The sequence below is a fragment of the Neofelis nebulosa genome, chromosome 6, assembly GCF_028018385.1.
Source record: "Neofelis nebulosa isolate mNeoNeb1 chromosome 6, mNeoNeb1.pri, whole genome shotgun sequence".
Classification (NCBI taxonomy): Eukaryota; Metazoa; Chordata; class Mammalia; order Carnivora; family Felidae; genus Neofelis; species Neofelis nebulosa.
In genome coordinates this window covers 24,831,789-24,846,467 of record NC_080787.1, presented here as the reverse complement: position 1 = coordinate 24,846,467, position 14,679 = coordinate 24,831,789, and the positions used below count along the sequence as shown (strand labels likewise).

The 14,679-nt window shown below is 41.8% G+C and overlaps 1 protein-coding gene across 2 annotated transcripts in view; it reads right to left on the bottom strand.

Annotated features, from left to right (window-relative positions):
* SSR1 (signal sequence receptor subunit 1) overlaps positions 1-9,019 on the bottom strand; it is a 47,105-nt gene extending 38,086 nt beyond the window's left edge. Inside the window, exons 1-4 of one of the 2 annotated variants that reach the window (XM_058733091.1) lie at positions 8,843-9,019; positions 6,049-6,161; positions 2,106-2,193; positions 559-821 (exon numbers count right to left, since the gene is read on the bottom strand). In XM_058733091.1, the coding sequence (XP_058589074.1) occupies positions 559-821; positions 2,106-2,193; positions 6,049-6,161; positions 8,843-8,921 (543 nt within the window). In that variant the 5' untranslated portion in view covers positions 8,922-9,019. The remainder of the gene's footprint in view (positions 1-558; positions 822-2,105; positions 2,194-6,048; positions 6,162-8,842) is intronic. The other variant, XM_058733092.1, reaches the window with a different exon arrangement.
* Between the last annotated feature and the right edge of the window lie 5,660 nt (positions 9,020-14,679).

Below are 14,679 nucleotides of genomic sequence, written 5' to 3'. Positions count from 1 at the left end.
AACCTCACTGCTCTAACTATCCTAAAAATACTTGGTTATGTTTTTATCTATGAGGGTATAAAACGATGGAAAAACAGTTACAGAAAGACCTTCACTTACAAATAAAAGCAGTAAAATGGGCAAAATGCAAGCAATAAAAGGAAGTACAAAATAGATTACTTAACACATATTAACATCTGAATACGAAGCAGACTCCACTGTGTGGCTTACTGCTCCTTTTCCTTTTAACATCTAGCTCAAGTCACATCCACTTTCACACTACAGCACTTTACACCCATCCCTCACTATGCATCATTTATAAATGCTGTGATATCACCTGTTTACATCCATCTGCCCCCACTGGATTCTAGATTTGAAGACAAACATGTGTAATTTATTTTTGCCTCCCTCTTGCCCATCACAGTTCCAACTACAAAACAGGCACTTAGATGAATAAGAGTATTCATTAAACAATGTCAACTGTCCTCCTCCATCTCTAACTTAAAAAAAAAAAAAAAAAAAAAAAAAAAAAAAAAAAAAAAAAAAAAAAAAAAAAAAAAAAGGTTTAGAAGGCCTTACGTTCAGATCTTTGTAGTTTAGATTGATGACTAGACCAAAGGGTCGTCCACCCATGGGCTCTGCAGGAATGAAGGAGTACTCAAAAGTCGCCTGTCTCTGGGGCGGTACTACAGTGTTCAGAGGAAGAGCTGTGAAATTCTGGATATAAAACTGGTAGTCCTGAGGATAACGGAACGAGGCATCTAAAGACTCAACGATAAAATCTTCTGTACCCTTGTTTGTAAAGCCTACTAGGAATTTCACAATGTTATTTGCTGGAAAATCTAAGAAACAAAAAAAGAAACCAGAAGATTAGAAAACATTCAAAGGACACGAAGAGACATTATAAGGATCTGGGCACCCTCTCCTACACGTGGACCTGGTTTCAGAATCTTTTTTAGTAGCTCACTCCAGCCCCCTACTAACTAGTAACAGATTACAGTTGATGTATAAACTGCAACCTTTGTCTGTGCTCCAGCGTTCCAACTTAAGAACTGAATGGAGTATCTCAATGTCAGACTACAGCACTTGCACATCATGTGGTCTAAGAAAGAGATGTGTACTTTTAGCAGTTAAGATTATGCTGCCGTGGGACTATCTGTCTTGAAGTCACCTTCAACTCAGTATCTATTATCTGTGCAAATAACAGAAGAATGACAGAAAGATAGGCCTAAGAGATTCACCTGAAAATTGTAGTATCTGTTAAAATACTGAGAAAAAAACAAAAACGAACCAGGTAACCCATATCCACTTTGAGCAATCACTCAAAACACAAATTTGAAGGTGAGACCCCAGGAGACAGCTACAAAAAAAGGAGAAGGGGGGAATCTCTTATTCATATCATACCTATTGGAGGCATAAAATTGGAATGTAGGTGAGAATAAAACAAAACTTGAGAAGACCAAGATAATTAATAATTTCAAAAAAGAAGTCTTCAATGATTACATTGTGGTCTACAGAGCTGAGTTTCACCCAGTTTAGCAGAGGCTTTGGGACAGACAAATCTGGGTCTGTCTTCACAATCTATTTACCAGCTGAGTCATCCTGGACAAGTTCCTCACCTCTCTAGACTCTCTACTGAACAGTAGTAACTATCCTCATATGGATTAAATAATACACACAAAGTACTGAGAACAGTGTCTGCCATACAGCCCTCAATAAACCTAACACATTATATGTATTTTCTTTTACTGAAACCTAGGCTCTAATCAAGGCCTAATCGTACAGATTTAATATTTCACTAATATTTACACTCAAAATAGGAGTTAGTTTACTGTGGCAGTTTGAAAAAAGTTTTAAAACAGTAGCTTTCAAAAGGACATTTAACTTCTAGTTAAAATGGATAGTATTTATTTTCCCCCTTAGTTTAAATGCCAAGAATACTACCTTACAGATATGGCTATTCACACATATAGGAAAACTTGTTTGGAGATATGTATTTACATACTTATTTGTAATCTAAGAGAGGAAAATAATAAAGATCTTAAGCATCTCTGCTTCCCAAATAAAGTGAGCTTGTCATCTGAAAAATTTCTATGTCTGAATCAAAACTAACATTTCTCTATTACCTTCTCCTTTCACAAACAAGATTGTTGTATCTGCACTTGGTGAAGCTTCAGGTTCACCAGATACATCTTCTTCTTCTTTATCTTCAGCCTAAGAAAAACAACATTAAAAAGTAATTATGGGGTAAAAATACATCATTAAAAAATTAAATAATGACTTTAAAAAAATGACTTCACTAGATTTAGCACAAAAGACTGCTTCTCTGAGGCTTTCTTGGGATTAGTGAATGAATTTCAGTGTATCTCATCAGTTAAAATAAAATTTACATCTCAAAAAGTAAAGTGCATACCAATCCCCTGGAGATTTTATGCAGATCTGATATAACTCTAGGGAAAGCTGGAAATTCAGTATTTCTTTTTTTCCCCCCGCCCCCCAAATTTTTTTACATTTATTTATTTTTCAGAGACAGAGCATAAGCAGGGGAGGGGCAGAGAGAGGAAGACACAGAAACAGAAGCAAGCTCCAGGCTCAGAGCTGTCAGCAAAGCTTGTAGGGCTTGAGCTCACAAACTGCGAGATCATGACCTGAGCCAAAGTCATCATACTCTTGACTGAGCCACCCAGGCGCCCCGGAAATTCTGTATTTCTAAAAGCACCCAGGAAATGCCAAGGCTGCAAGTACTCAAACCACACTTCAAGCTTCTAGGTTCTAAAGCATGGGTTGGTAAACTTTGTAAAGTTTGAAAAAAGCTTAAAATGTGTCTGTCAAAGGAACATTTTACATTCTAGTTAAAACAAATAGTATTCATTTTCCCCCTTAATTTAAATACCAGGAATACTACCTTATAGGAAAAAGTCTCAAACTTAGTCTTCCCCAGCTACCTGGCCCATCCTCCCACAACATGGGTGGAGGAAACAATACTCTGAAAGTGGCACCAACCCGTGTACCCAGATATCAAGTATTTTTGGCTTTGAGAACCATGAGGTCCCTCGGGCAACTACTCAACTCTGAGGCTGCAGCATAAACGCAGCCACAGACAATTATGTAAAAGAATAAAGACCACTAGACTTGGCCTGTAGCCCTTTTGTCAGACTTCTGTTCTCGAGCACCTTGTCCTCACCCTTGGAGTGATTTCTATCCTGATTCAGAGAACAATTTTCCTCTGAGAAGACATCACACAACTTGGTAAAAATGGTAAAGGAAAGAAAAGAAAGGAAAAGGAAAAGGAAAAGGAAAAGGAAAAGGAAAAGGGAAAAGAAAAGAAAAGAAAAGAAAAGAAAAGAAAAGAAAAGAAAAGAAAAGAAAAAGGAAAAGGACAGGATCATATTGGGATGATGGAAATGTCCTAAAACTCAGAACTGCTCACCTTAGTATTTACTAAAGATCACTGAATTGCATGTTTAAAAGAGACTACCATGATACGTAAATTAGGTCTCAACAAAGGTGATAGAAAATATGAACTAATTTTAATTTACAATTTTAATCCTCAGTGCAGTCCTTCTCCAAGCATCAATGAGAATTACAAAGATATTCATATATTTGAAATATTCAGGCCCTTGATAAATTGAGATGCTTAAGGGCACTACTGTTTATTGGCATTTTGCCTTCCATTTATGTAAAACACTCTCTCCCCCAATAGACAGACGTCAAGGGCAAAGACTGTCTTACACTTTAAAAAAAATTCTCCACAGCCAGCTAGTACTCAAGAGAAGGCACTCAAAAATTTGTTTGATGACTATGCAATTGTATAATGTTATATTTTAAGTATCCTTAATGATACCACTAATTTAGTAAGACTTAGTGAATTTCCACCTTTGAGAAAGGAGACCAGAGACAAGAAGGCAGGAACCCTAAAACTGTATTAAGGAGGAAAGGGTATGCTAGAGAAAGTTAAGACAAATCACCCTGAAGGTATGATTTAATGGGTTGTGGGATAAAAAGAAATGGAAGTAATAAGGCAAGAGCTTGAATCACTGAGCCATATCAAAACAGTAAATAATTTATGGAGGTGTGATGAATGCTAAAAGCTGAATTCCATTTTGGACATATAAAATCTGAGGTACTAAGGGGCGCATTGGTGGCTAGTTGATTGGGCTTCCAACTTCGGCTCAGGTCACAATTTCACGGTTTGTGGGTTGGAGCCCTGCATTGGGCTCTGTACTATCAGCTCAGAGCCTGGAGCCGGCTTCAGATTCTGTGTCTCCCTCTCTCTGCCCCTACCCTTGCTCACACTCTGTCTCTCTGTCTCTCTCTCTCAAAAATAAATAAACAAATATTTTTAAAAATAAAAAAATAAATAAAATTTGAGGTACTAATGGAATATCCAGATGGTGCTAACTGGCAAAGAGCTGGAAATAAAGGTATGGAGTTCAGTAAGGTAAGTGGTTAGAGACAAGGTCTGAAGGTTGTCAGTTAAAGATGGTGTTGGTTGAAACCACAGGGTTTTTTTTAATGTTTATTTATTTATTTTTGAGAGTGCACACACAAGTGGGGAGGGACAGAGAGACAGGGAGGCAGAATGCGAAACAGGCTCTAGGGTCCAAGCTATCAGTGCAGAGTCCTACATAAGGGCTCGAACCCACAAACCATGAGATCATGACCTAGGCCGAAGTTGGACGCTCAACCAACTGAGCCACCCAGGAGCCCTGAAACCACAGGTTTCATTAACATTATGGGGATAAGCAGGGGAGAGAAGATAGTGGAAAGACCAAGCAGCAGAAGATGGGCAGAGGAAACTAAAGGGGGAGGGTACCACAGAAGCCAACATGAAGGGACTGAAGGAAGGGATACTCTACTCTGCAAATGCTAAGAGTTTGAACAGGAAAACAATGAAAAACAGACCAGGAATTTCACAATTAGGTCAGTAGTGACTTAGCAAGAACGGTTTTACTAGATATATAGTAAAACTATACATTTACTCTTTCAAGAAATGTGCTGGTAAAGATAAAAATGTGTAGCAACTTAAAATGGAGAATACAAAGTGGAGTATGTAAGTACTGTATATGCATATACAGTTTGAAAGAATCAAGTCACTAAGAAGGATCAACATGTGAAATTACAGAATAATACAAAATCCCACAGGACGACAGGGGGACAAGAACACAGGTGGTAGGGCTAGCCTTAGAAGACAGTAAAGACAACTAATTTTTAAGGAAAATGTAGAAAGAATGAGTAACATATTTAGAAGTAGAAAATTTGACAGCGTTTGCACCTGATAGCCTTCACTTTCTGACACTGAAGGCAATGTGTTGCTAAGACTGTGAAGAGGACCAATTATGGGGTTTAAAAGTAGTAAAGAAAAAAAAATGTGTAGGATAAATTATAGTAGTCCAAGAGAGGAAATGAAATTAGCTAGAAGCATGCAGCAATAATCTTGATTTTAGCCTAACATTCTTACTGTCATACTATAATTTTAGAGTAAGTCTCAGAACTAGAGGACTTTCAAGACATCTTCTCTAAACCCCTTCCTCTTCACAGGACACATTTTATATACTGTTTACTGCCTGCTCCTCACTTCCTGCCAGCAAAATACACACATACCGCCCCAAAAGCAGAAACTCCACGATAGCAGAGAAAATATCTGGTCTATCCTCACACCAAGAACAGTGCCTAGCACATAGTAGGGACTCAGTAAATAGTTGCTTACTGGATGAAGGAAAGAAGAGGCAAATGAAATCCAGAGAGAAAAGCTACTCAAGGTCAAAAAGCTAAGTAGTATGCATCCCAAATCTATCAACACTGGTCCAGTGCTATTCCCACTATACTATTACCCTCATAGACTCACAATCATATGATCTTTAATTGTTCTTTGTTTCATGTCTCCTTCCTTGTGCAAGAAAATATTTATAATCCATCCTCAATGACTGGCCCCATTCTCCCAACTTCAATCCACTTTGATCACATTTACAAGCCTCTAAAAGCAAGAATGTTAATATCAAATTTGTCTATAAAAGGATAAATTCTAGAAATGACATATACATGAGTTACATTGTATAGAACACTAACCAAATCTGTGGGTTCATCTTCTTCCACCTCTGCTTCATCATCTTCATCTTCAATTATTGAATCTTCTACCGTTTCTTCATCTTCTGTAAGATCTTGAGCCTCAGCTAATGAGCCTAACAATAAAATACAAAACAGTTAACCTTTACCCCTGGCAAACCAATGTTTTTTAATCCCAGGTATAGGCAACACACTTTCCCCCTTGGAGTAACTCAGTCTCTCAGTTCACTTGAATGATGACAAATAACAATGCATCTAGATGATTCATGATTTTATCTTATTGACTGTCTTACCAACTATATGTTAATTTTAATGGGAAATACTGTTTAATTTTAAAAAGCATGTAATTGTTAGGAAAATGAAGGTGAAACTAAAGATGCCTGGAGGCTCAAATAAAAAACTTGAAGCAAGTTTGTTTTAAAGAAGCTCCAGGAGGCTGAGTGGCTCAGTCGGTTGAGCCTCTCTTGATTTCAGATCAGGTCAGGATCCCAGGGTCGTGGGATCAAGCCTGAGATTCCTTCTCCCTCTGATCCTCTCCCCTGCTAGTGCTCTCATAAATACATACGTACGTACGTACGTACGTACATACAAAGATAAATGTAAAAAGCTCCAAAATTTAATCCCTGTCATTAACCATACAAACAAAAACCCTGCTCAGGCCTAAAGGAAAACAGCACTCTCAATAACTAGGCAAGAAACATTTGTTATTAAACTTGACTACAGTTCTAACTTTTAGAACTTGATAGCATGTAATTTCAAGGAACATACATTTGGATGGCATCCATGGTAAAAACTAGCTTGCATAAATGCATATGATTTAATGAAAACTGCACTGATAACTTCAGGGCTCATAGCCCTGAAAGCATGCATTTATTTCTGCACATACCTTCAAACATGTTTAAGTACTTTTTTATTTTCCCTACACTTAAAAATTAAGCATAACTGTAAGGCCAAGAAATTATAATTTTATAGACAAAAGTTCTCTAAATAAGTCACATTAAATCTATCTCAGGCAAGACCTCAAAAAAGAATTTCCAAGTCCTAGTGATTCTTCCAACTTTCCTCAGAAAAAAAATGATGATGTGGCAGTTCAGTAGAGGGAAAAATGTGGGAAAGGAAGCATATGTACATGCTGCAATACCCAAGAAAAACAGTACATATTAAGGACTATGCATTTTAAGTTTTTTCCACTTCCTTTAGTTCTTACCAGTTAAGATTTATTTAAAATATCAAAGAACACTGATCCACACATTGCGAACACATTGTGAAAAATAGCTTCTACTGTTTGCTGAAGAAAGACTCAAATAGTGCATTCATAATTTACAAGTCATTTTCTAAAACCAGTAAGAAAAATACCTATGCTCACACAATTTTAAGCTGTACTTAAATTTCAAGACTTCTCAATATATATAATGAATTTGCACCCTACATTTCAGTAGATATTAATGTTAACCAGTAACAATCTTGTGCCTAAAAGTCTAGCAATTTTCAATTGGAAAAATGAAGAGAAAACATCCTTTGAAAGACCATTCCTCACAAAAAATGCTTAAAGATATCCAGTTAGCTTTAGATACTGAATTGATGTTTCTTAAAGATGAAAATGTTTTAAAATCTGAAAAAAATACACCTAGATTCTAATCAAGTACAATCGTCTAAAAAGCCAAGTGAGCACAGACCAGCAAGCCACTCATAAAGGAAAAGAATCCCTCTTTAAACCCGCAAATGATTTAACAGGTTTGGGTAATTCTCTCACTTAGTTTTCTATCCACTAAATAGAAGCCAGTCACCTCACTGTTCTTTGCAAAACCACTCATGGGTACCTGGCACTATCATTCATTTTGCCACACAGCTTGCTTGAACTTACAGAATGAAAGGAATTCTAGTAATCATTTAGTCAGACTGAATTTTACAGATTAGAAAACTGAAGTTCCTGATAGAACCAGGGCAAAAAGCCAAGTTTCCACATCATTAATGTTCTAAGTTATTTCCACACCAGGTTAACTGTTGGAAAGAATAAGCCGAAATAAACGTATCGTGTCGAATTAGATTCCCCACCCCCCACCCCCAAGAGCAAAGCGCTGTTTCCCACAGAACAAAAAACAGTTAACAGAAAAACGATAGGAGAAGAAAACCGAGGGCTCAAGTAATAGCAATTCCTCGTTCGGCCTGGGAGTAAGGGGTGGACAATGAAGGCGAACATGTGGAGTTCTTCTGAAATGAAGACTCCTGGTAACACGGACGGACCGAGTGCTGATAAACAGGGAGATGGCCAGAAAAAAAGATGCTCTAAGAGTTTAGGTGTGTAGAGACCAAGGGTTTCAGCAAATGAATGGAGGGCTCCCAGCGTGGAAGCTAAAGACACGTCAGCCCAGAGCGGATGGGGGTGGAGCGGAGGCGGCCAGAAGAAATACAACGGGCTGCAGAGCGCGCTTGGGGTGCAGCTGTACCCACTGCCCCTTCACCTCCTTCCCCCAAGCCGAGGACCCACCAACTCCGGCCACAGCTGCAGGCGCGGGTCCCGGGCCAGAGGAGAAGCCCAAGGCTGCGGGCGGCCACCAAGCAAGGTCGCCCGGCACTGCCCCGCGCTCCGCACGCAAGAGGCGGAGACCCCAGCGGGACTCAGCCCGCGCGCGCTGAGACCCCCTACTACCGGCCGGGGGTCGGGGAAGGGGTAGGGAGAGGGTGGCGGGACGCACGCCGGACCCAGGAGCCGCTGCCGCCTCCAGCTTCAAACTTGCGGTCGGTGGCGTCTCGTCTCCTTCCCGGCCAAGACCCGCCACCTACTCCCTCGCCTCACCTCCAGGGCCGCCTCGGAGCAAGAGGGTGGCGGGAAACACAAGCAAGAGAAGCAGAAGCAGGCGGGAGAGGACTCTCATGGCGCGGCCGGTCCGGTAACCAGTCACCGCCCGCCAGTGCTCTCCGCGGCTCCGGCGGTAATGGCGTTACTCTTCATCCGGGCTCCGGCAGGGGGCGGGGCACGTATCACGCAAGGGCCCTCGCCACGCCCCCTCTTCTGGCCCAGGAACGCCGCCAACGTGGCTGCATGGCTCGGAAAGGGTGGTAGCACGGGCAGCCCCAGGAGTCACGTGACGGATTGCCGGCGGCCTCTGATGTTCCCGAGAAAGTCCGCCTCCCGCGTTAGACGCGGGCTGGCCACCAGTGATTTGTTGCTCGCTCCGCCCTGCTTGTCCGTTGGTCCCAATTAATTAGCGTCGCAAGTAGTTACTTCGTTTGAGTGACGTTCCGCCTGGTGCCCAGCGCGCGATAGTCTTCGTATAATTTTAAATTACAGTGCTACAAGGAACATGAAGTGCCCGTATGTGGCACTGAAAAGCAGAAATATGTTCTGTAATATATAATTGTTAAAAAAAACCCCAAAAAGCATTAAAATATACACTGAAAGATCTTGCCCCCTATCTGCCCACAACCTCATCTATGGTTAGTGACAGTTCTTAAATTTTTTTTTTTTTTTGACAGTTCTTAAATTCTTACTTGACATTCCAGAATTATAAATCACCTACAACAGTGCCTGGCATATGGTAAACATTTGGTAAATATAAAATAGAGGCAGCAATGGCTGTTCAGTGTCCTTCAGTTTCCTCATCTAGTTGGGTTGTTACCAATAATCTGGTATTTCATGCAATTAAACAATGTGAATATGAAGTATTACTGGATTGAATCCGTGTGAGATGTCCTATAGATGATGAAACAAATAAGTTAACCTTTATTGCCTGTTTATTATTTCTAATCACTATTTCCCAGAGCTGTGCTTTCATTATAATCTCAGTAATCTCTAAAAATCCCTATGAGCTGGATATTATTCACTGAGAAGAAAACTGAGACACAGAAGGGTTAGTAATTTACCCAGAGCTTAAAGGCTGGTCAATGGCAGATGCAAGATTTGAACCTGGCAGGCTGAGTCCGGATTCCTGCTCCATGGCCTAGGACCATCTGCTGTTCTGCTCCTGCATTGGCTCTGCTCAAGGCCTCTTTGCCCTGGGGCCCCTGTAAAAGCAGTTTGTGGCTGCTGTTGCCATTAATTCTGTCTACTAAAATCACAGCCTGACTGTGCTGAGCTCAACCAGCTCAGCCCCACTCCACTCCACCAGGCCACCAGTGCCACTGCCGCCACTGCTGTTACAAAGAAAATCACAGGCCCAAAATGGCATCATTTAGGCCAAAACACCAAATCTGGACTTGATATGCTACTTAATTGCGGTGTCAACTTCCCCGAGAAATAGAGTCATAACCAGTCAGTCACGAATTTTCTGATCAGCATCAATGAGGCATCTAGTCACATGGGCCCTTTTCTGTCTCCCAAAAGAAGGTAAGGTAATCAACCTAATAAGACACCCTGTTCTTCCCCCTAAGGGCAGGTGACCAGGCCTGAAACAACCCTTTCTTTTCTTTTGCTAATAACTTCTGGCCCCACCCTCCTTCCTATAAAAACCTTCCCTTTTGTACAACTCCTTGGAGCTGCCCTCTACTTGCTAGGTGAAATGCTGCCCAATTCACGAGTCGCTTAAAAGAGCCAGTTAGATCTTCACATTTACTTGGTTCAATTTTGTTTTTTTAACATGGCTAAGGCACCTGGCAGAAGTGAGGCACTTCCTGAGAGGGCATTCTCCCACTCTGCTGCTGCCTCCATTTCTGTGCTCGGTTGCCAAAGCTGCCACTCTGCCAACGCCACCAAGGCCACTGTCAACACTTTGTGGCTGAACCTTGCGAGTACTCTACTGGCGCGGGAAGACTCTCCTTCCCAACCGTGAGGCAGCTTCTGTTCCCTGAGTTTCAAATCAGGCCTTTTCTGAGTTCCTGATGTGTGACAGGTTTCTGACAAACAACCCTATTTAACTTGCTGCTCTCTCCTTGTACCAGAATGAATCCAATATGAGCCGTGTAACAGAAAGTATAGGCATTATGTACAGTACTCAAAATCACCTCTTGTCTCCTCACTGGACCAAGGATGTCTCACTGACTCTCATTTCCCTTCAGAGGACTGATTTCCCATGGGGAGGATTCTCATTACAACTCAAACGAGATTCCTAGTAGGTCTGTCTCCAGTTCTCAGGACGTGTTTAGACAGTAGCCTGAACCGGTGAGGATAATCTAGTTCAGTCTTAAACTAGGACTGCCACACCAGGTATTAAATGATTACTAATTGATTTTATTTGTGACTTGAACTTCAGGCAGCCAGCTACCTAATACTCATCAGAGACAAAGTGTGCCTATCCTGGAAGTGACTTATATGCAGAATTTAGGAAAAATAAAAACATACAAACAGAAAACAAAGAAACCTATGTGACTGCCCAATTGGTATTAAAATAAAAAGTAGTTGGGGTGCCTGCGTGGCTCAGTGTTGAGCATCCAATTCTTGGTTTCCATTCAGGTTATAGTCTCACAGTTTGTGAGTTCCAGCCCCGCCTTGGACTCCAAGCTGAGGGTGCGGAGCCTGCTTGGAATTCTCTGTCTCCCTCTCTCTGCCCCTCCCCTGCGAGTTCTCTATATCTCTCAAAATAAATAAATAAACATCAAAAATAAAAAGTAGTTGCCCGTGGATCAGGGAAGTAAAATACTTACCCTGATCTTGGTGCTTACAAATCCTGTGTTATGATCTACATTCTCCCAATAATAAGCAGATTTCCCATAGTGCCCACCCAGAGCTCTCCCCCTTAGCTGGTTCCAATCCTTGATTTATGGAATTAAGAATCTATCTCCTAATTTAAGGGCACCTGGCTGGGTCAGTCAGTAGAGCATGTGTGACTCTTGATCTTGGGATTGTGAGTTTGAGCCCCATATTGGGAACTGAGATTACTTTAAAAATCTTAATTTAAAAAAAAACAAAGAAAGAAAGAAAGTATCTACTAATTTATTTAGGTCTTTCCAAATATTTCCCCACGTTCTCTTTTTCTCTCACCTCTGCACCTATCTGTCTGAAGATACTCATTTTCCAGGAATATACCACATCCTGGTTATTCTCTTCCTACAACTCAGGCAGATCCACAGTTGAATTTCTCCTTTGGTCATTGTATTCCCTTAGAATTTGCAAAAGCAGAGCCTTCTCTTCCTCTGATTACTTAAGTGTTCCTTCAGCCTCTTTGGCAAATGGGCTCATTAAGCACCAGTTTTTGTTCTGTGTTATATTTCTCCAGGTTACCACATAGCTGAGGAACTTCCTCATGTCCCTTAAACTCTTGCTCAGCTGTTACCTTGAGGGCTTACCTTCACCTCCTAATTTAAAATCGCAACCCTCCAGCCTTCCCTCCTCCTCTCCCCCACTGCCTATTTCCTTCTCTCTATTCTTCACTCACAGTGCTTACTACCTTCAACACAATATATAGTTTATTATGTGTCTTGTCTTTAAACATCTTGAGGCCAGGGATCAGTGTGCCTAGGCGTCACGGTTACAGAAGAGTACACTCTGTGATAACACAGAAAATATTTGTTGAATTTGTTATATTGTTACCAGTGACATCTGTTCTCCACAAATTCGCAACTGAAGTTTAATTGTAGGCTTAATAGGAAATGAAAAAACATCAAGCAAAAAAAATGGTGTGTTCATTACATGCAAGCAAAGACTTCACCTAGCAAGGGCTAAAGAAAAGAATTGGGCTTTTTGTGCTATACTTTACCTCTGAAAGAAATTCCTTATGAAAAGGGGACATGACAGGAAAAAGAAACAGAAAATAAGGAAAGCTTTCGTAGGAGTTGTGGCTCTGGGGCACCTGGGTGGCTCAGTTAGTTAAGCGTCTGACTTCGGCTCAGGTCGTGATCTCACAGTTTGTGGGTTTGAGCCCCATATCGGGCTCTGTGCTGACAGCCCAGAGCCTGAAGCCTGCTTCAGATTCTGTGTCTGCCCCTCTCTCTGCCCTTCCCCTGCTCATGCTCTCTCTCAAAAATAAACATTTAAAATACACACACACACACACACACACACACACACACACACACACACAAAGAAGTCATGGCTCTCTAAGCTCTCCTAACTTAGGAGGAGGTCCTACATTCTCTCCCGGCTGCTCTTCCCATCTGGTTCTCTTTCTGCACAATTCACAGACCTCCCCAGCTCATATTGCCTTGAAAAGAATGGACAGACAAAAGCACAATCACCTGATCATTGTCCACAAAACCCTCCACTTATGTCCTTCTGTACACCTAGGCTCTGCCCTCCTTTCTGTTACAACAAAAATATTTATAGGCCCACCAAGGGCATCCACCATTTGTGGTGCGCATCCTATCCCCTGCTCAAAAACGTGTATTTCAAAGATAGCCCTCTCTTTTCTACCTCATAATACATTTCTACTTCTCCAATCCATTGCTCCCATGAACATACAAACATACGGTAATATTGCCCAAGTTAAAAAACAAAACTCGGGGTGCCTGGGTGGCTCAGTCGGTTAAGCGTCCGACTTTAGCTCAGGTCACAATCTCACAGTCTGTGAGTTCAAGCCCCGCGTCGGGCTCAGGGCTGATGGCTCAGAGCCTGGAGCCTGCTTCCGATTCTGTGTCTCCCTCTCTCTCTGCCCCTCCCCCGTCCATGTTCTCTCTCTGTCTCAAAAATAAATAAAAACGTTAAAAAAAATTAAAAAAAAACAAAACTCCCGTGGCCCCTGTTCCCCTTCAGCAACAGCCTCATTTCCCTGCTTTCTGACACAGTAAAACTTCACTAGCTCACCTTTCAACTTTCTTCTCCACCTATTCCAACTGGGCTTTTTCTTTTCAACAGTAAAACATCTCCATCTTGCTAAACCCCAAAGTCCTCATCTGAGCCCCGTTCCCCGCTTCTTTCACACTTGTTTCTCTAGACTCAGTGACAACCTTACTCTCCTAGTTCTCTTTCCACCTCACCGGCCCCTCCTCCTCTGCCTGGCTCCTAAACGTAAGCCTGTTGGAATGGATCTACTATGTAAGGCTGGAAGACTCACCAGCTCACATTCTGGGAGAGGGCCTGGAGGACACTCCATCTACCAAAGCAATGAGGAATGCAGAGGCAAGAAGGGTTCCAGCCTCAGTGAGGCCAGTGGTGGGTTGTCCTCTGTAGCCCAGGCTGAGGGTAAAGGATGCTGTTACAGAACTGGGCTGATAGCAATGAGGATGAGTGGATGACAACAAAGACCAGATGGCATCCCTTAACCATCCAACAGGGTGGGCTCAGTTATCACCGTCACCATGAGCTGCAAAGTCTGATAGGGAGAGGACTGGAGAACGAGCAGGAGGAGTAACCTGGAGAGAGCCACGGCAATGGTTAATAAGATACATGGGCACTCAACTTAGTGTTAATTTATACAATTAAAGAAATCAAGAAAGATCGGGAGGGTGTTGAGGGCAGTCACCCAGGAAAAAGTCATGGTCCCCTCCTCAGCTGCGCCTGAGCTGGTTCTCAATTCCAGAACCCAGTAACTGCAGAGAAGCCAGGTACTATGATGGGGAGTCCTGAAACCCCACAATAGTTGCCATTCAGTTGTGAATCCCCCATCCTTCTTCAAAGGACGGACATTTACTCACAGTAATCATGCATTGAGGAAAGGGGAACACCCAGGCCTCTGGAGGATTCTTGGACACAAGGTCTGAACTGATGTTATATCCAGGATCTAACATGCCAACATGGCCCCCTTTTAGAGTAGGAGTATAAAG